The sequence below is a fragment of the Heteronotia binoei genome, chromosome 6 (assembly GCF_032191835.1).
Source record: "Heteronotia binoei isolate CCM8104 ecotype False Entrance Well chromosome 6, APGP_CSIRO_Hbin_v1, whole genome shotgun sequence".
Lineage (NCBI taxonomy): Eukaryota > Metazoa > Chordata > Lepidosauria > Squamata > Gekkonidae > Heteronotia > Heteronotia binoei.
This window is the reverse complement of record NC_083228.1, coordinates 36,749,403-36,771,368: the sequence shown is the minus strand read 5'-3', so window position 1 is coordinate 36,771,368 and position 21,966 is coordinate 36,749,403. Positions and strand designations below refer to the sequence as shown.

The 21,966-nt window shown below is 39.8% G+C and overlaps 1 protein-coding gene across 1 annotated transcript; it reads right to left on the bottom strand.

The window, feature by feature from the left end:
• Positions 1 to 1,924: 1,924 nt before the first annotated feature.
• LOC132573308 (lipase member M-like) lies at positions 1,925 to 17,181 on the bottom strand. Its single transcript, XM_060240816.1, has 9 exons — positions 17,089 to 17,181; positions 16,788 to 16,881; positions 15,132 to 15,330; positions 12,138 to 12,247; positions 10,555 to 10,691; positions 5,261 to 5,407; positions 4,408 to 4,479; positions 2,762 to 2,827; positions 1,925 to 2,179 (listed from the first exon to the last, which is right to left on the bottom strand). The coding sequence occupies exons 1-9, from the start codon at positions 17,179 to 17,181 to the stop codon at positions 1,946 to 1,948; spliced, it is 1,152 nt and encodes a 383-aa protein (XP_060096799.1). The 3' UTR covers positions 1,925 to 1,945.
• Positions 17,182 to 21,966: the final 4,785 nt, after the last annotated feature.

The following is a 21,966-nucleotide window of genomic DNA, read 5'->3' as shown; positions in this document are numbered from 1 at the left end:
GTAGGAGTTGTCCTTGAAAGGGCAGCTTCTGTGAAGGCTCTCTCAACCCCACCTACCTCACAGGGTGTCTGTTGTGGGGGAAGAAGAAGGAGATTGTAAGCTGCTCTGAGACTCTGATTCAGAGAGAAGGGCAGGGTATAAATCTGCTGTCTTCTAGCTTTCAGGGGACTATTCAACACATTCCTCCTGAACCTGTGGCTGTGATTTCCCCAGAGAGACTTTCCTGGGGGCACCTGTGGGACTGTAACTCAGCGCCCCTAAATCCAATCCTCAGCAAACTTGGAGGGCAGTAGAGCAGAGTCAGCTAGAGACTCGCTCTGAGATTGGCATCTCTAGCCTACAGGGTGTGTGTGTGTGTGTGTGCTGTTCTAATGTGTCACAAATCTCACAAAAACATTACAGTAAATGAGAAAAGTTTGTGAAGATTTGTGAGATCTCATGAACCATGAACCAGGATAAACCTCTATTTTCCGAGTTCATGCCCATCCCTATTCCCGTGTTCCTGTGTTATCAGTTTAGTCGCTTATAGTAGCAACTGCTATTGCCCTCACTGCATCCAAGAATACAAGATTCAGGTTTTTTTCCTTCTTGTGATTTTAGTACTTTTTTTCCTTAAAGAAAACACAAAATTTAAAATGGGTCTTGCCACTTAGATAAAACAAAGAAACACAAAAAAAGATAATCATTTTATTTGTGATATTTTCAGGGAACTTTGGGTCTGGCACTTTTAAACAGTCTCTACCCATCTGGCTTCATAGACATGGTGGATTCTGAGAACATAATTTAAGGAAGAGTTAAGTTTGCCACAGATTCAGGTGAATAGCTGTGTTTGTCTGAAGCAACAAAACTAAGTTGGAGTCCAGAGGCACGGTTAATAGCAACAGTTTTATTCCTGGCATAACCTCTTCAATATCTTCATGAAAATTTATACCAGGGATAAAACTTCGTCGGTCTGGGCTTAAACTTTGTTTTCAGTTTGACATAACTTTAAGAGTCATGGGAAGGACAGAGTTAGAGAGTATAAATACCTTAGTTTTAGAAACAGCAGAGTAGTCACACACATTCATGTACTAATGAACTAAATCAGGGGTTGCCAAACTTGCTTAATGTAAGAGCCACATAGAATAAACCTCAGATGTTTGAGAGCTGCAAGACATGAACATCAGATGTTTAAGATTATCAAGGAAGGAAGGAAGGAAGGAGAAAGGGAAGGAGAAAGGGAAGGAGGAAGGGAAAGAGGGAGGGGAGGGAAGGAGGGAAGGAAGGAGGGAAGGAGGGAAGGAAGGAGGAAAGGAAGGAGGAAAGGAAGGAGGAAAGGAAGGAGGGAAGGAAGGAGGGAAGGAGGGAGGGAGGGAAGGAAGGAAGGAAGGAAGGAAGGAAGGAAGGAAGGAAGGAAGGAAGGAAGGAAGGAAGGAAGGAAGGAAGGAAGGAAGGAAGGAAGGAAGGAAGGAAGGAAGGAGAGGTGGAAAGAAAGCAACTAAATGCATTCTCCTAGCCGCTCTCTTTCTGTCTTGGAGAAATGATTTAAAGAGAAAAATGCCTTCTCCAAGCCAGCTGACAGGGTGGCTGGGGCTTTGGGAGCCACACAATATGTGTGAAAGAGCCACATGTGGTTCCCAGACCACAGTTTGGCTACCCCTGAATTAAATCAGTGAGTATATATAAAGTGAGCATGCTACAAGGGTTTGTTTTTTTTTTTTTAAAGATGTTTGTTAACATGAGTTTTAAATGCATGCATCCATAGTAAGAAAACAAATTAAGAAATGCAACAACATATTTTGCTATTAGATTTTAGAGAAAGATGCAGTTGTAAACAATTAAGGCTCATCTAAAGCTACTTTTTTTGGGGGGGGGGAAACAGGATGGGAGAACACAAAATAAGTATTGTGAGACCAATAGATGTACCCTTAAAAAATCCAAGTCCTTAATCCCAGTACAAATGAATTCACAAGTGTTTCTCCATCAATCCAAGGATTTCCACATACATGCGCTGAGCAGCATCTAGTCCCCAAATGAAGTCCCAGTGGTTCCAGTCAGGAAAATGTTTGTAATGAATGAGATTAGAGATTTGAGACAATATTTCCATGGTTTCCTCTGGCTGGCAAACCCAGTCCTGTCCTCCACTCCACATTGCTATCGGCACCATGATCTCTTCTATCCTGTACAAAGGAGGACTGGTCTGGCAAAAGGCAAAAACCAAACAAAATTAATTTAAATCACCACAGAAATTCCAGCTAGAACAATATTTGAAATTGTGGTGAATCTAATTAATTCAGGAGACAAATCAGCTTCCCCCCCAGAAAGACTCAGGGTTACCACTCCCTGGGTGGGGGATTGCCACTTTCTCCAGATCCTGCCCACAAACGTTCAGCTCACCAGTGGGAGGAAATTCCCACCCACCCTCCCCAAACAGCAACATTGTGTGCAAAATGCTGACATCACCCAAAAGTGACATAGGTGCATCCCTGACATGGGGGTAACACTGTTTTGGGGGGCAAAAGTCTGTTTTGAGGGCAGTTTTACCGTAGTATTTTGCTGAAAAACCATAGTGTGGTCACCAAGTTGCCTATGTCACTTCTGGGTAACATATGCGCCTTGTGCTATGTCCCTGCCCATTCCCGGAATATCCCCCCCCCCAATCTCCCTGCTGGTGCAGGGCCTGGCAACCCTAGAAAGACTCAATGCATGAAATTACTTATAGGGCCTCCACAGCTTATTCCTTTCCCAATACAGAGAAAATAAAAATCCAGCATATTCCTACCTGGTTGTATTTTTCTATGTTTCTTGAGCCATAGTCAAAGAATCTGAATTCCCCTGTTTTAACTGACTAGAAAATGAAATGGAACACAAGGGCTTAATGAGTATATTAGTATGTCACAGAAAGCCAAGATGAAGGGTTTGAAAGGATACTTGTGAAGAGTATTTCATTACAATGATTTTTTAATGATTTAAAAATGATTAAACACTGACGTAAAGGCAATTATCAAACCTTTTAATAATAATACTTTAGCAGCTTTCTATCTCCGTGCCGATTCAATCTCCATTCTGACAACTGAATGCTACCACTGCTTAGCTTCTCCAGAATGCCCTCCTGCTCAACCTTTAAGAGGCAGCTGAAGTCAGTTTTGTTAATGATGCCATTGAATTAGTTGAGTTCTTCTACTTGCCTGCCAGCAGTTTTAAACTGTTGATCTTAACTAGTGGCTGTTATGTATTTTATGGCATTTTGTTATTATTTACATTGTAAGCCTCCTTGAGTTAGTATAAGGTAGAAAAGCAGCTAATAAAGATTTTAAACTAATTAAGTAAAAGTACTGTGCAGATAATTTAATTGGCTTAACTGATTGGGTTGATTGATTAAAACTACTGTGTAGGGTTCTCACTAGTTCAGCAAAATGGGCAAATGTCACAATATCAGTGAGCATGTCAGTGGATTAGGAATCTGGCTTTAGGGAGGTGCTGTTAAATAGGTTGGTCACTTTAGTTGTGGCAGATTTCTGCGGTTAATGAGCTTATGCAGCTAGGGGAGGACCAGAAAGCATCCCCCTTTTGTGGGGTTAGGGGTCTGTCAGGATCAATCTTTGGGTTTTCTGGCCCAGGGTGGGAGAATGCAGACCGTCCTTTGGGGCTTACCTGGAAGGTTCCTTTCATTGAGTTGCCCGGCTCATGGCTAGACCTTCCAGGTTTGTTGCCTGTTGCTGAGCTGGCCTGGTGGGAGCTGTACAGGGGCTGCGTTGCTCGCCTGTTAAATGGCAGGGGAGGTGACTGTTGAGACCCCTGGCCCTGACCAGGCCGCTGGTTCTGTTTAGCCCTTGCCATTTATTAAGAAATTAAATAAAGTGGCCCGTAGTTTCATCCAATCACTGTGTCTGACTCTTTGTTTCAAGTTGGGGGGGGCAATATCAGTGAGCATGTGAGTAAACTCTTGCTACATCAGGATGTTTGTTAAAGAAAATGGAGCTGCTACTATGTTCATGATAAAGGAGCTGGCTGCAAACTTTGTCATCTATTGAGACTCTTGGGGGAGCTCATTGTTACGGTTTTCCTTACTACAAAATCCATGGCCATCTATGGTCATGGGGGAAAGTTAGGCAATTGATTCAACTACATGGCAGTCCAGATTTCTTTCTCTGACTAGTTTTCTCTGTTGTCTTCTGTTTTCAGCTATTTTTATTACATAGGAGAAGTTTGCTATTGATGCAGGAACATTTCTGCCTTTTCATTAATCACTAGTTTTCTATAATTAAGAAAATTAAATGGCTGATTTCTGATTAAAAAATCAATAGTGACTGATTGAGTCTAGAATTCCCACTACTGAATATGATCTTTTTGCCTCAGAAATAGAGCTGGAGAGCATTTCTTTAAACAAAACTATTATAGTATTGTAAACAAGCATAGTAACCATACCTGACTCCAGTGGATACCATTTTTCACAGATGTATAATCTGGAAATATTGATACATACACATCAGAGCGACTCTGTAAGAAGTGATTTGCAGAACATAAGAAAGCCGTGTTGAATCAAGCCAATGTCTATCCAGTCCAACACTCTGTGTCACACAGTAGTAAAAAACTAGGTGCTATCAGGAGGTTGACCAATGGTGCCAGAAATCCTCCCACATACCCACAGATTAATTCTCCATTATACTTTAAGGGAATCAATCTCCATAGGGTATACTGGAGTGCCTGCAGACATTTAACACACACACATGCTTTCTGATATCTCTGAAGCGGAGGGAGGGCCTCTAGACCGGGGATCCCCTGCCTCCAACTGGGGACTGGCAACCCTAAAATTAGTCAAACCAGTTAAGCAAGCCTGTTTGTACCAATAGCAGGGCAAGTAAGTTATTTCCTGCTACCTTCAAACTTAAAGGTCAGGCTTTCCCCCATTATTTGAGCAACAAAGTAATAATCTTGGGCTGTCTGTATATATGCCCTTCATCTTGCTCCCTTGTACATTTGTAAAGGCACACCGAAAAAGGGGGTCTCCCAGCATAAATACCAGTTAGGAAAGAAAAAACACTGGGGAGTAGAACCATCAAACAATTCAAATATTCAAAATCCACATACAAGCTTTCATATATGTATTTGTTATATTATTCGCAATGGCTCAGAGCAACAGCCAGGCACAACATATATCAAAGCCCAGTGGCTTTTCTTTTCTTCCCTGTACAGTTGTGCCAACCAGTCCTCAAATGCACAGAAACTGCCTCTGACACTCTTCAAATCTTAATGTAGAACACTAAAATAAATGAAATACCTTGTTTAGATTTCTTTCATTAAATCCACCAAGAAGAAAAAGAGCCTGCTTGCAAAACACATCCACTAGCTGGGAACTGCATGTTTGGGCCATGCTTGCTTTCAGTCTTGGACTCAACAGACATAGTTCTTTCGTGCCAAATATCATCTATATTAAAAAGGATGGAATCTTCACTCTATTAATTGCTCAGATACATTAATACAGCAATGAATGTTCTCTCTCTCTCTCTCTCTCTCTCTCTATCTATCTATCTATCTATCTATCTATCTATCTATCTATCTATCTATCTATCTATCTCTATCTCTCTATCAATCAATCTATCTGTCTATCACTGCTCATACAGCTATAGCCTTAAGCAGAAAATAATTCAGTAAAATAAAATAAACAAATGCCTAATTTGATAAATGTCTTCTGTGTTCACTTGTGAGTCATGTCAAGGCAGTGGCAAGGCTTGCAAAAGTAATTTAAAGGGATTCCTTTAAATGATTTTTGCAACTCATGCTGCCCACATGTCTGTTGACATGAACCACACGAACCTTCCAAAGTCTCCTGGGATGACCATGGCAACAGGATCACATGAACTTCGGTTCACGCACCACGAACCATGTCTGTTTCATCATGAATTTAGGTTCATGAGCCAGCTTGTGCCCATCCCTTGTTGGAACTTCAGTATGTACATAAGAACCACAACCCTAATAACTCTTGTATGGTGCATCTGCAGAACAAAATCCCTTAGTATGGCCTTGCTTTGAACAGTTACGGATATTTTTGTTGTGCTGTCCCAACAAGAACATAAAAACCCACTTCTATGCTTAACTAGGAATAATTTATGTACAAAGCTATCTGGAAGATTAAGAGAAAACTTAGATCACAGAAATGAGTGCTCTATTCCCAGCTTCTTCGTCTTGTGCCCCTTTTCCAAAAACATCAAACTGATTATAACTAAAAGTATTCTGTTTCTGCACTGCTGAATTGTTGCAAATCTGCCTGAAAAATGCATTGCAAGGAAATGCAGTTAGACTCAGCGTGAATAATATATCCACTGTGCAAAGCAAATCCCTTTACTGTTGGTAGCTAGACTGCAATGTTTTCTTATGAAGCAACTTTCTTATTACAGCAGTTTGCAAAATTTTCTTATTACAGCAGTTTGCAAAATTATTTTAATTCTTCTTTACAAGTGTCCTCAACATTGCACTTAAAAAATATTCTATAGAATATTTTGTTTTAGAAACAAAAGTGAATTTGCTGGTTTTAGGGAAACAGGTAAGTCCATTCAGCCATACTCTATTGAACTGAAAGCAAAATTTGGTGAGATGTAGGCCAGCCAAATTTATGTTGCAGTCTTTAGATAACCTCTCTGAGGAAAAAAAAGGGGGAAGGGTATCATTCTGGTTGACTTCAAGAACTCTGAAAAATATCAAGTTGTCCCTTAACACATGAAAAAATACCAGCCATTTAATGGGATATGTGTTATATAAGCTCAAGGTGAGGCCAAGAGCTTCCTGGAGTTACTACAGAGCTCCAGACTACAGAGATCCTTACTGAGGTCCAGAATAACAAGAGTTCCCCCTGCAGGAAACATCAGCTTCGGAGGATGGACTCTATGGTATACTAGAGCCAGGTTGGTGTAGTGGTTAAGTGTATGGACTCCTATCTGGGAGAATTGGGTTTGATTCCCCACTCCTCCACTTGCAACTGCTGGAATGGCATTGGGTTAGCCATAGCTCTTGCAGAGCTGTCCTTGAAAGGGCAGCTTCTGGGAGAACTTTTTCAGCCCTCACAGAGCGAAGAAGATAAAGGAGATTGTAAACTGCTCTGAGACTCTGATTCAGAGAGAAGGGTGGGATATAAATCTATGGTCTTCTTCAAGTTAAGGAGAAACAGAAGTCCTACAGAGGGGTAAATGCTCCGGGACTTCCATTTCTCCTGTGATATACCACAAAGATTCTACCGTATGTCACAGAGACTGGGAGAAAATTACCACCTTTTCTAAAGGCCAGCGGTTTGTTGGGGATTAAGAAAAGGATGGGACTGCTGTTGCTGAGCATCCTCCTGTCAAGCACAGTTGATTTCCTATTAAGATGGCTACAGTATGGTCAAGAAAGAGTTCCTAGTCATTCTCCATTCCCTGCAACCCCTTTCTCACGTCCATACAGCCATCTGGCAAAGAATGATTATATAACGAAATTGTCTGGCTGTGTCTCTGTGCGACAACTCCCGTTTCATCTCAGGCAATTCCCAGGCCTTATCTCGGTCACGGGGTGGTGTGAGATGGTTATTGCTAGGTAGAGAAGAAATACTGCTGTGCCCTTTGAACCCCAAATTCCAATAGTGTGTGTTTGTAACTTTTATGATACCCTATATAGCATCCTACATTCCTTGATTCTTTAGTTTTCTCAAAGACAATGTTACGTGAGCAACCTGAAGTTAAATAAAGAATGTATCTTTGATTAAAAACAAAGGACTCCATTATTGAACTACTCATGTTTGACACCTCCTTTGGTACTTCAGAGTAAGCTGCTGGAGCAGGGCACACCTTCCTGAGGCTGAGTCCACAGTATGAAGTATTGATTATTCTCACTGGTTCCATTGTAAGCAGAAGAAAATAGAAGCGAGTTGAGTCTGCAATATTATTTATTTTTCTGTTTGGTTCCATTATAAGCAGCAAAGAACAGAAAGAAGCAAGTTGACTAAGTATTTTAAAATGAAACCACCGGCTATCTAGGAAAGTGTGTCCTGCTCCAATTGCTTATATAGGAAGAATTCCATGTAAAACATGAACATATGAAGCTGCCTTATACTGAATCAGACCTTTGGTCCATCAAAGTCAGTATTGTCTTCTCAGACTGGCAGCAGCTCTCCAGGGTCTCAAGCTGAGGTTTTTCACACCTATTTGCCTGGACCCTTTTTTGGAAATGCCAGGGATTGAACCTGGGACCTTCTGCTTCCCAAGCAGATGCTCTACCACTGAGCCACAGTCCCTCCCCAATGTATGTCTGATAATATCATCAAATTGTACCAATCCTGTATATTTGCACCTAGCAGTCTTCTGGAAACAACCTCTTGTGGATTGGAACAAGATTTGGTTGCCATATTCAGTGTTCAGGTGTCAGGAATTGACTGTGAAAACTGATATATGCTTGGCTTTTAAATGTACTTTGTATGAAGTGTATAGCGAGAGATGCTTCAGTATGAATCATAGTTAAATGATTGTATTGTGTCGATATATATGTTTATGAAAATGTATTATGTGCAGGAGTCTCTAACTGGATTTTCAACAACCTGGAGTGTTTCACAATACAAATAATTTTTTGTAGTATACATTGACGTTTGAGAATTATGTTATAGACAGCATTTGATGGTTGTATATTTGGTATATATTGTTATTTTTAGCTCAACAACATCAAATATTCCTAATAATGTCTATACAGGCTGTGAGGTAAAAGATACTTTAATTTTTGAAACCAGTTGCTGACTCATTTTTCACAAAGAAGATGTTCAAAAATCAAATTTGCCATGCTCATATTATTTTCTTGACTCAAACACCCCATGATAATCATACTGATTATTTATTCACCATTTAAAAGGAGAAGTATTTCAAGTAGTTTGGTTTTTCGTGATGGTATCATTCAGCTTAATGGCTTCAACAACTAAGAAGTTGGCTGCTTGGAGTATGCATGTTTCAGTCTTAATATGGCCACATCATGCATCTTCTAACAGAGAAAGCATACAGAATCCAATGTCAGAAGACTCAGCATGAAAAGTAATCAGTCTTTCCCCCATTTTGTTTGCCTGATTCCCAAGTCTTGCTGCCCCCCAACATCACTATAGGTGTGCACCTCAAAAATTAAAATTTAAATTCCATATCATAATGTTAGGAAGGGCATGATTATCATTTTGATCAGGAATATAATTTCCATTACAATTGATAGATTATGTCTACCCATTATTTCCTATAAGAATATTTCCTATAGGGAAATAAAGTCAGCTTCCTGGAGCAGATATATTTTAAGCAAATGCCACCAAAATTACAGGCAATTTTGTACTCCCTCTCTGCTAAACCCCGCCAAGTTTAAGGTGTATTGGACCCCTGAAAAATGTGCCCTGAAATATCCTCATTGCCTTTACCTTCTGTGGTTTCCTTCAAGCTAATAATTTGAATCATCTTGCTTCCTTCCTTATTTGGAGGGGAATAAGGTTAACAACAAACATCCAGCCTTATCAAGACTTCTAGAGAACTCAAAAGCTTGCACTATTTTGTGTAGTTTTGTTTGTGAATTTTTGTTTGGACCAATAGTGTTAATGTAGGGAAAAGCCAAACAAACAGACCCTATGGCAAGCATTATAAGAAGCCAAATACACAGGCCTAATGGCAACAGAGCACAATATGAACTTCCTTAGCTACAGTTCCCTCCTTAGGCCCTCTGCCTTCTCCTCTGGGCTAAGGAGGACTGCCTGATTGGCCATAGATAGGGCTGCCAAGCCCCCGGTCCAGGCGGGGAATCCAATGTGGGCCGGCAGGTTGGGAATCTCCCCCTGTGCCGCTGGCATGATGATGTCACCTGGAAGTGACATCATCAAAATGGTGGCACACATGCGGGCCGCTCAAGGCATTTCTGGGAAAACTCTATGGTTTCCTGGATGCTGTAGCCATTTGGAAGGTAAAACTCTAACGCCTGAAGTGGCCTGCATGTGTGCCGCCATTTTGATGATGCTTTGCACACACGCGAAAGTTCCTCACCAGGACTTGAAGACGACTTGGCAACCTTAGCCATAGACAATCTACTGACTGGACTAGATTTCTATTTCCTGGGAACAAGGAAATATAAGACTGCAGAACAGGCTTGTATTTCTGATATTCTCAGAAGTGAAAATATCAAAGTTGGGAAGTACCACTAGTGGCTTTCGTGGTATAAGATATTGTCCATTCAATCCTAGAAATAGCAGGCCATCAGTATCCAACTGCACAACCCTAACTATCATTGTGGTATGTCTGAGACAGCAAAAGAGGTAATATTACTTTCTGTGAAATTGGTTGGGTTTATTGGATGAGGTATAGGGATAGCCAGGGGGACACTAAGCAAAATGTGCATTACAACACACACACACACAACAGAATTTAGACCAATTTCAAGCATTCATAACAAAAAATAAACACGAGTGCACAAGGGTGAAGGTCCCAAAATACAATCAGAGCAGCATTTGCCCATCACTAATGCACATTGTCATTTTTGCTTGGAAAAACTGGATACATAAAACTTAGACATATGTCTGACTCATCATTTCGCACATACCTTCAGAAATGCTGCTGGCAACCACAGCGGTTGTGAAAGTGGACTTTTGCTGTATCTGCATGTATATGCAGGTCCCAAGGCAAAAAACATCTTAATTTTTTCGGCAAGTTGAGGCAACACAGAAAATGCCACAAAACCTGTTGCAATGAGAAATTCAATTTTGTATACTTACTTTGTTTGAAGTAATGCATTATTCTCAGACAGTAGGAAGAAGAGGAGGAGGAGATTGGATTTATACCCCACTCATCACTCAGAATCTCAGAGCATCATACAATCTCCACCCTTTTCACTCCCCACAACAGACACCCTGTGAGGTTGGTAGAGTTGAGAGCTCTTCCAGAATTGCCCTTCAGCACCTTCATATGGAGGAGTGGGAAATCAAACCCAATTCTCCAGATTAGAGTCCACTGCTCTTAACCACTACACCAAACTGGCTCTATAAAAAGCAGAACCCTGAAGAGGCAGCGTAGAAATATTCCAAATTAATAAACCATTGCCAAAGCCTGTGAATTATAGCTGAACCAACCAAGTTTATGGGTGAAAATTGTTTTTCCAAATTCAAAAACCATTAATTATTTTGGGTCCACAAAAATCCCATGAAATATTATCTTTAGAATGAATGAAATGTTTTAAAGTCAAGGCTTTACTCATTCAGGAGACATAGTATAAAAGACAAGGTGACAGTGTGGTGGAACAGGCCCACTCTAGCCTGCAGACCCTATTCCATCTTGCCCTCCAAGGTTCCTCTCGACATCTGGAGAGGCTTTTCTCTCTCTCTCATCTCCTGTCTCTGCCGCCTGTCCTTTGCAGGAATTGCCTGATGAGAGGATCAGGGCTCCCAACTTCCTTTTCAAGTCCTGTTCAAGTTCTGAGACCCTGCCTCTGTGTCTCCTATTGCTCACTATCTGGTCATCACAGGGACAGTTTACTGCCTTATGTGCTCTTGGAGGAATACTCACTTGCCAACTGCCTGCCTTCCCCTTGGCATTTCTCTTAGAATAGTATGTAAAAGACAATGAAGGTGTATGTGGTACAGAGAACCACTACCAGCACCAAATGTTTAAAGTATTTATTTAAAAGAAACTGTTCACAAGCATATTTCTAGCATAGCATCAGACTGAGCAAGGGGTTCAAAAGAAATTGGAAAACATAGTTCCTCTGTCCCTTTTTCTATACATGCCCTATCAGATGTTAAAATATTGGACAGGCTTCTTTGGTTTAGGAAGTTACAGATCTCTACGGAGTTTTCATTATCTTGAAGTTTTTTCCAGATCTTTAGGCCGGCATATGGTCAATGGCTGCCTCCTCAGTAGAGAGCTCTGTCTGCTCTGATGAACCCAGCACAAGAGAGCTTTCTCCTTGCTCCCCTGAGCTTTTATCACCTCTCTTTTCCCCAAATAATGACCAAGTCAGGCTGGTCAGAGAAGTTCATCCTGAAGCTTCTAGACATTTCCTTCCAGGAGTGTCTCTAGTATTTAATTCCTCTGGATCTCTGTTCCTTGCTTGAAGGGGGGTGGGGATGACTATTCCTTAATGAATCTAATCTCTTCTTTCTAGGTTGATAAGCTTCATTCTTTACATACCTATGGTGCTTCCTTGAGCATGACCAGCATAATAGATTTTTTCCTGTCCACTTTTTCGCAGAATAAAGTCTATCATGGCTGAAAGATCATAAATACCCATTTCATGAAAACTGAAAATGAGAACACACATTGGTTAATATTAACAGCATGCATAACCCAATTCATAATATTAACAGCATTCATAAACCTTTGTTCAGCATTGTGCCCATTTCTACTAAGAAGCAGGAATGTGCAATCAATGATCCAGTATGTCAGTTCAATCCTAACAATATTGTTTCCAATGAGTTCTTCTAAGCGACATGACAGATCTTTGATTATTAAACATGCAACTCCTTTGTGATGTTTAAAAATGAATTATTTATTCAAATAACTGTTGTCTAACTTGTTACTAAGTAGAACAAAGTAGGAGTCAAGATGCACATTTAACTAGTTTCTTAAATACATACCTTTTGTCCATATTCATCCTTTTTAGAGTTCTAGGTTCTGGTCCTCTGTGGGTTTCTTCTTTTTTTTTTTCTTTCTTTCTTTTTTTTTTTTTTTTGATGGTAATGGTAAATTTTCCCTCAAAGACCACGATTCAAAACAAGTCTTCCAGGATGATTTAAACAGCATTTTTATACTATTCTGTACTAAGTCATGATTGTTTCAGGGCATACACAATGGCTTCACAATGCAAGTGATTTTATTCGGCCCTTGGAGGTTTTCATTGACAGATATTATATTATACAGTGACATAAATTATATTATATAGTCAGTCTTCCTTATGATACTTTACTAGCAATGCCCAATGGTGGTGATTTACCTATCCTCTGCACTGAAATTCTTCTTTTGTAAGCAATCATCTACTCTGTTTCTTGAGTTGCCATTCTACAATGCAAATTTCTTGGTGAAAGAGAAATATCAGCCTGTCAATCACACACACACTATAACTTCCAAATAAAACACAGGACATATTGATTTTTTTTTAGTATATTGATGCTTGCTTGAGAAATAGAGGTAATTCCAAAAGCAGTTATGGACTGAACTGAGCTTATTTCAAAAGAGATATGGGTTAATTTCTTTTTAAAAATGGCATCAAAATATTCATTTGAATTGTGTGAAATAATATCTCAGACCAAGGAGAGGAGGAAAGATTATTTCAATCCCTACTGATTTATGAAGGGGAAATAAAGACAATTGTCATAAAACATAAAACAATCAACTGAATCCAAATTTTGGAAAAAAGAACTTGGGGAGGAATAAAGCAGGGCTTTCTGGACCTTAAAAAAAAATCACGAAATAATTAGAAATGAATCGCTTCCTGTGCCCTTAGTAAGCATAGTCAGAAAACAAAAAAGAGGTCAGAAGCTATCTTCAAATACCAAAAATTTCCCCAAGAAAGAAGGAGAAGAGCTGTTTACTAGACCTGTCTTCTTTAAATCTACAACAAAAGAGATCAAGGGACTGCAGCCATGAACCATGTAAGTAGGAAAAATAAGTTTATACAAGGGTTGTTTTGTAGAAAAATAGGTGGCGGAGCTCATTAGCATATGCCGCCCCCCCCCAGCCAAAAGCAACCTGATGCAAGAAAGGAGCACCCCGGGCAAGCAAGACCTGCTTGGGCTGGCTAGAGATCCAGCCAGTCCAAGCCCGGCTCACTCACCAAGGGCTCTCCTCAGCCACCACCCACCAGTCAAAAGGCCAGCAAATTACCGGCCACCCAAAATCACATAAAAAGTGAAGAAAGGGTGGCACGGGCTTCTCCAGGAGTTAATGAGGGCTACTGGAGATGTGGCAAAGCCCCTGGTGGCTGGCTGGTTACCCACCTTCCTAATCCAGGGATTCTTATGCAGTTGCAGCTACTATTCAATGGACAAGGTAGGTGGGGAGAGAACCCTCAGAAAGGTCCAGGAGCTATGCTCCTGTGAGCTCCTGCTGAATCTGAGGCCTGAGTTTATACCTTCACAGTAAAGATTTTTCTAGAACAATAAAAGTTTAGGCTACAGGTGAGGAGATGATAATGATGTGATTCTAGGATTGGATATTCCATCCCAAAATAGCTTCCAACTAGGGATGTGCATACTGACATTCTTGTGCCAAAAATGTCTTTTAGGGTCATTCTGTGTATTTATACAATGGAAAATTATGGAATTATGGAACTTTCCAGAATTAAAGGGGGAAGGATATTTCTGGGGTCTGAAGCAAGGGACTTAAGAGCAAATGGCACCAAAATAGCTGGGAACCAATTCCACATTCTTATCTAAAGACACACAAGTTTGAAAGGGACAATGAAGGGGTTCAGCTGCAAAGGACCCCTGAACAGTTGCTCCCTACCGTCTGGTTGCCATTCTTTCCTATTGGGTAAATACCCACACGCAGGGGTGTAATTCTAGCAGGAGCTCCTTTGCACATTAGGCTACACCCCCTTGATGTAGCCAGTCATCCAAGAGCTTAAAAAAAAGAACCCTGTAAGGTTCTTTGGAGTGCCCAGCAGACATTTCCTCCCTCTCCCCCCATTTTCTCATGACACTGAAGCGGATGGAGGACCTCCAAACCAGGGGATCCCCTGCCCTCAACTGGGGATCTGCAACCCTAACGTTACACGACACCACAAAATGTCCAGAGAATATGCCAAGGAAAGGGAAATGAGGAGGACAAGGGGAGCAAGCAGCAAAACAATCCTATTTTTCATGACCTGCATAAAGGCATACACCTTGGCCAGGGAGAATTTTATGAGAGTAAGTAGTCCTCCAAATACTCTGATCCCAACTAGATCAGAACAGAATGCTGTTTCAGATATATGCCTTGCTTCATGTGTGAGTCCCAAGATGTTCTGAGATATCAAGGAGTCAGAGTTATTCCTTCCTGCAATGCTTCATTATGGATCTAGAGATCACCATGTAACAAAAATTTCAGCCACCTCAACAGTAGATCTGAGACCACTTCTCAAAGCTTTTTGAATGCCACAGCTCTTTGAATGCCACATTTCATTCATTCCATGCCAAATTAACTTACCTGAAATCCCAAAATTCCTGTTGGTCAATTGTAAGGCACTGGTGTCTTCTAGACCAGGAATTGCCTCTGCTGTTTCCAATCCACACATCATATCCAGCATCTGCTAGCATGAAGCCCAGGCTATTATCGGGGAGGTTTGCTACCCAAACGCTGCCCTCCATATATATGTTATGCATCAGCAGTATAGCTGCCTTTGAGCCTGAAAATATAAAGTAACAAAGCTAAAACTTCTGTGATATGGCACATAAAATTAAAATGTCCATAACATGGTAAGAATGCTGGATAAGAATATAAGGCAGAAAGATTTAAATTCATGTTGCGCTAGAAAACTCATGGTGGAACTACACCAATGCATATAAACAAAACCTGACAACTCTTTTTTTTTTTTTTAACGAATTTAAACCAAGTTTCTGGAACATGAGACATGTAGAAGTAGCATGTTTGAGAGATTTATACAATTTTCCAAAACTGTGTTGTAACCATTAAATGTTATCATCTTAGCAAAATTATAGTTCCTAAGGCTTCTTGGAAGGAACCCAATGACTGTTCTTTTTGTAGCAAAGATATTTGTAGGTTCCAACTCCACTAATGAAATTGCTCTTTCTCAGTAGAAAAACCTGATGGTCCTGTGCCTATTGACAGAGCAACCCTACCAACAGAAAAGGCAGGACTTTTTGCATACTCATTGGAACTAGAGGCTCCAGTAAGGTTCCATCTTGTCCTCTATACTTTTTTAACATTTCAACATTTATGTAAAGCCACTGGGAGAGATCATCCAGAGAGCAGGACTGAGTTGCCACGAATAGTTAGATGACATTCAACTCTATCACGTTTTCAGCAGATCCTAGAGAGATTGTGGAAACTATCAACAGGTGCCTGGAAGCAGTTTTAGGATGGATAAGGGCTAACAAGCTGAAATTGAATCCCAGTTGAATTCAGTAGGTGCTACTGGTGGAGGGAAGGTTTGACCCAGAATGGGTAGGTCATCTGTTTTGAAGTGGAGGAGGTTGCACTTCCCTTAAAGGAGCAATTTGTAGCAAAGGCAACTCTGGACCCAGGCCTCTTGTTGGATAAACAGGTGACAGAGGTGACCAGGGGTGCCTTCCACTAGCTTGGACTAGGAAGAAAACATCTTGCCAGTGTGGTGCATGCCCTAGCTAGAGCTCTACATTGGGCTGCCTTTGAAGACTGTCTGGGAGCTTTGGTTGGTCCAGAATGCTGTAGCCAGAATGATAGGAGTGGGTTGTGGGAACCATAGCACACCAGTTGTGTTCCATTTTACTTCTGGTCTCAATTCAAGGTGCTGGTATTTTCCTTTAAATCCCTTATATGGCCTGGAGCCAGCAGCATACCTTGAGGGCTATGCACTCTCTTATGAACCTACCCAATCCCTCTAGCCATCTTCAGAAGCCCTACCAACTAAGATTAGGCAGGTGGCAGCCCAGTTTCATTTTGTTTGCCAGTTTCTCATTTGTTAGCTTTTCTCCCTGTTTGTGTGTTCCTACATTTTCATTGGTTTTGCACTCATTTAAAAAATTTATATACAACACTGTCTTTATGCTTCCTTATGAAGGCACTGTTAAAAGCAGAGCTTCATGTCATATTCTTTTGCCTAAATAAAAGTATATCACTTTACATTCCCACATTTTACTTTACCTCCTGGAATTCTGCTGAGACTCAGATAATACCCATCATGTGTGAGTACTTCATATTCTTCACAAGGATAGTTCCAGTACTGGATTTTCTCACTCTGTGGATACAAAAAGAAAATGTTCAGTAAACATTATACTTTTGGTGGAAGTTGAAAGATTGCCTCTGAGAGCTAGTAATGCAGGATAGATGATAAAATGACAGTTCTGTGAGTTAAGTTTGGTTTCTTGGGGAGTTGTATGTGGGAAAGGAGGGGGATAGAAATCACAGCAACTACAGTGGTTCTTTTTGTCTGAGCTCAATGTACCACATTCATAAATTGTTCAGGATTCATTTTGGGTTGGGCTTCTTCCAGATTCGCAGTTCCTTGTACAGCCAGCATAGTGATCAGTAGCCACATCCTGTAGCACCTGCAAAACAAATGATATTTTAGACTTGAAAGGGAATAATATGTTATTGTTTTTAAAATGTGTACGGATTCAAGAGAGCTATGACACATTTTCAGGGTTTTGTAGGGTTTTCTGGATTGGATCACATTCAACAACAAGGTAGGGAAAGTGTATATTTAAATATCCTCCTACAAAAAGAGGTGGGGAGTCTCCCTATCCATAAATAAATGTAACAAGGAAAATACTAGGCTGAACTTGATTTCTCAGAAATATTTATTTTCTATTATTGTGATTTCTATGTATGCATGCATTGGAACATACTTGCAACCACCCTCTTGCTGCCTGAAATGAAATCTAGGAAAAACTTTATCACTAAACTTTTCTAATTGTACATATTGTAGCTATCAATAGATGCTATTAGGAATCAACCCAATGATGGAGCTGTTTAGCATCGCTAGCTTATCCAACAGACACATTATTAACCACTGGGTTTTATATTCACAATGGAAGCTGTCATTGCTATCTCATCATCTTCTAAAAAGGCCAAGGGTACCCGATACCAAACTCCTCCCAGCACTTCCTGTGTCTGCAGGACATTATAAACAGAAACAGACAAATTGTTTTGTATGCCAATAAAGGCTGACTTGACTTGACAAATTGTCTCAAGGTGAAGCTTTATTCTTCCTATCCAACTCTCTTTAAAAAGGCACACAACATCCAGCCTGATGATGAGTTCTAGAGAACTTGAAAGCTCACACATTGTTTTGTATCCTATTGACTGGTCTACAAAAATTATTCCATGGCTTTTGTTCCTGCCCATTAGTAAATATAGTTTAAACATATATGACTGTGGACCAATAATGGGGTGCCTGCCCAACTTCGCTGGCAATGCTTAAAGAGAAAGATTGGGCTGCTTAAGGAAGACAGATAATGAAACAACTCCCAGTCAAACTTGATGTTCTAGCACCTTGGGCCAATAGTAATAAAAAGTGTCCGTGCTGTGGCTTGATGGGCTAGCCTTCAACCTATGTCTAAAACAATGTCTCCAGACCTTCCATAGGAACAATTTTTAGTCAGCCACCAGACCTTTGTCCATGGACACCCTCAACTTCCATCAATGAACCTTGGACCTGAATCTGGATTTGTCCTATGATGAAGCAAGTCCTACTTCTAATTCCATTTATGGATTAGGAAAAGCACATCCAAACTCAGTTGTATACAGATTCTACCTTCCAAGAAAAGAGGAAACCCTTTTTTATCAATAATTTTCAAATGTTGGTTTGTGACAGAAACCAGCTGCCTTCCTTCCAACAAGGAACTATACAATAAACATGGAGCTGTTAAACAAAAATCATCTTGAAAGGTACCACTATCTTCTGAAGCTGAAGCTTTGAGGTTCTTCTTTTTCCTGTGATAAAAAATATCCACCAATAGCTTCAGGATATTTCTTAGAATCTTAATCCAAAGTAGTGCTCATTTGCAGCAGGACTACTATGATTTACTGTTGGCTTTTAAGATTTTATTGCTAATAATATATTTAAAATTTATTACCATGCAAGCCATCCTGAATTTTCTGGAGAGGTACAGTATACACTGAGGATGGGGAAAAGTTTTTTTTTTAATAATTTCATACCAAAGAAAGAATGATTTGGAATTATGTCTTCTATTGTAAATTAGTATTATAGCATCAAAATATATCATTAAGTACCTGACCTTACTCAGCATTTTTTTAAAGAAAAAACCAGTAGAAATAAAAAGAAGGGACTACTGCTGTGAAAAAAATTTACTAAATTTTAAAAGAAGCAATTAAAACATTGTTTCCATCTATATTATATATCCATTTTGTATAGTGAAAATTCACCTAAATGCTCCTTTATTTCCTTCTCATTTCAGGCACACAATATAATTTAGATGTTGATATTTAATTTATTTGGAAAATTTCTATGCCATCTCTTCAAGTATTGCATGTTCAAGTATTGTACATATTTATGAAGCTCACCCGTCAGCCGGCTCTCTATTCTTACTGGAAGATTATAACACTTTCAACTCAAACTCTGGTGGTTTGCATGGATTCTTTTAAACCACAAAATAGCAACTACTGAACACATTCCATTTTTTACATAGATGCTGGTACAGATGCTTGGTTTTTGGACTCTTGGACTTAAAAGTAGCTTTCTTAACATGAAGCTCTGCTGGTTGACCAGTCCTTTCCTTTGTTGATGACTCAGAATGGTTAGCTCGTTTCCCTAATGGGAATTAGTTAATAAGAGATAGTGGCTTGATTACTGAATGGCACGTTTTACAGTCATTTTTGTGTGGGAACAAAGAAAGGAAGGGATTCAACAGTTTGGGGAAGTTTGGCTTTTAAAAAAACTACCTGACAAGATTACCTATCCCATTAAATAAGTTGTTGCCATTTGCAAACTTTACTACCTCAGTGTAGCAGACATTTCCATACAGTTTATATATAGTTTTAAAAACTGCATAGTACTGCTTCCGGTTCCTTACTTCCATCCTATGTAGAAGCTACCATTTATTCCTACCTTCTGCTTTCTGATTTTCATTCAACTTCTAGTCTATAAAGGGTTGTGCCCTCTTATCTCAATTGTTAATTTTCTTTCCCTGATAACAGGAGTTTTGGTCTCACTTTTAGAATTCTTTGCAGTCAGTAAAAATGTATTTGATGCCTATTGTTAAAGGCTAAAGGACTATAAAATGCAGGCTATCAGGCCTTTCTTATATCAATGCAGGCCTTTCTTATATCAATGACTTGAAAAATGTGTATTAATAGATAGGAAACAATCCCCTAGTAACACACACAATTTCCAAAGGATTTACTTATTATATGTACAACAGGTGATACGATTTATATAAGTCGACATTGCAATCAACATGCTAAAAATTACAGGCATAGAACGATAAAACAAGGATAGGAAAGTCATCGAGGCATGTAGAAAGAATTTCTTTTTCAAGTTTCTCTTTTGTTTGTTAATACTGCATCAAGTTTGAACTTGTTAATTGCATCATGTTAAACATTTCCAAACCAACCCACCTTGGCATATCACAAATTCCAAAAGGTCTTTAATAAAAAAAGCCTTCAGAGAGAATTTATTTATGAAAAATCCCTGGGCTATTCTTTTTCATACATACATATTCAATTTGGTTCATTTCCTTTTATTTCTGTATTTATTTATTTATTGCACATTGCAATAAATTGCAAGCAATTATTGCTCAAAATATAATTTTCAAGTAACTTTTTTAGTCAATACTACCAACTTCTGGAGGTCATGAGGACAGAATCAGTCAGAATTTTGACTAAGAGTTGCTTGTAGTTTTCTGCAATGTGAAACTATAGTAACAGTGCCTCTGCATTTCAAAATCATTCCCAACATATCAAAGTTCGGATGATAAGGTGTCATCTTTCTACCTAAGCACTGCATTCCTAGATAGACACTGTATCCTGTTGATGCACAGGGCAAAATCAGGGAACCAGATAATCATTATTCAGCCCCCTTGAAAGTATATATAGGGATAAAAATCCAGTACATTCCTACCTGGTAGCTGTTCTCAACTGTCACATTCTGAGCTGTAACCAGAAGTCCTGTTTCATAAGCACTGAGACAACTAGCAATTAACAGAGGTGCAAAAATATCTTTGGAGATGCCAGCAACTTTGTTATGACCTTAATGCCCCAAAGGATTCTTTTGTAAATGACCATGGATTTTGTTGGCCTGACTTTTGGGACTCCAGAGCACATGCGAATGGCAAGCCAGGTCTGAAGAGAGCCTTGTGCACCTGTCTTGCTTTTATAGCATTGCATTAAATATTGGCACAAAATGGGACATTGCATTAAACATTGGCACAAACTAGTTTCTACAGAACTTAGTATCCACTCTTACGTGAAAACCACTGGATCTGAGGTGCTCTGCATCAGAAGTGGCTCTTTTGTCCTGCTAATTTCTCCACCATGTTGCCTTTTCTTTATGTACTTGTAATATGAACAGAATATCTATACTTCATTCTTGGAATCTTTAATCCAAACTGCAAAGGTGATTTAATGTACTGAATGACGATACATGTTGAAGGCAACATACTTTATTGGCGAGTATATCACAAGAGAGAGACACGTGGGCCGGGTCCTGATTATATACATTCCCTGGAACAACCCTGGCCAGATCCAATCCTGGCCAGCTAAACTTCCCACCACAGATCTTGATTGGCAGAGCGTCTTAGCGAGCTTCCACTGGTCGCCTCTGTAGCGTTCGCTATGTTGTAACATTAAGACTTAATTATCATAACAGGTGGTACTCTTGTTTCATCTTTCTTTCTTTGAATAAAAATATACCTGGGCTTTTATATTTTATATATTTAATAACTGTTTATCTTTCAGGCTTTGAGGAAGCCACATCTTTTTAAATAAATACGTATTACAAAAATCATTTTATCCTAATAAGTGTCCATAGTTTTATATACTTTTGAAAATAGTTATCCTTTTCACGTTGTTTTGTACATGCAAGTCCCATGATTCACAACATTATAATTAACAAGTGGGGACCCACAAGAAACTTGTGGAGAGGGGGCATTCCCCCACCATTGCTTCTTTCCCTCTCCTCCATTTTCTCCTTTCTTTCTCTCCCCTACCCAATATCTCCTTTTTCTTTCCCTCTCCCCATTAAGCCTTTCTCTTCTCTTCTCCTCCCACCAAACCACTACCCCTATCAAGCCCCACCTCCACCCCAAGGTCCCTTCACCAGTCACTGTTGCTTTCTTCCCTGAGTGTGACCCAAGAGAGTTCC

Excerpts from the sequence above, each read along its gene's own strand:
- LOC132573308 (XM_060240816.1), bottom strand. The coding sequence starts at position 17,181 with ATGTGGCTACTGATCACTATGCTGGCTGTACAAGGAACTGCGAATCTG. Across the intron at positions 16,882-17,088 it reads CTGAACAATTTATGAATGTG|AGTGAGAAAATCCAGTACTG; the intron begins GTACATTGAGCT and ends TTGTATCCACAG. Across the intron at positions 12,248-15,131 it reads CAGGAATTTTGGGATTTCAG|TTTTCATGAAATGGGTATTT; the intron begins GTAAGTTAATTT and ends TCTCATTTTCAG.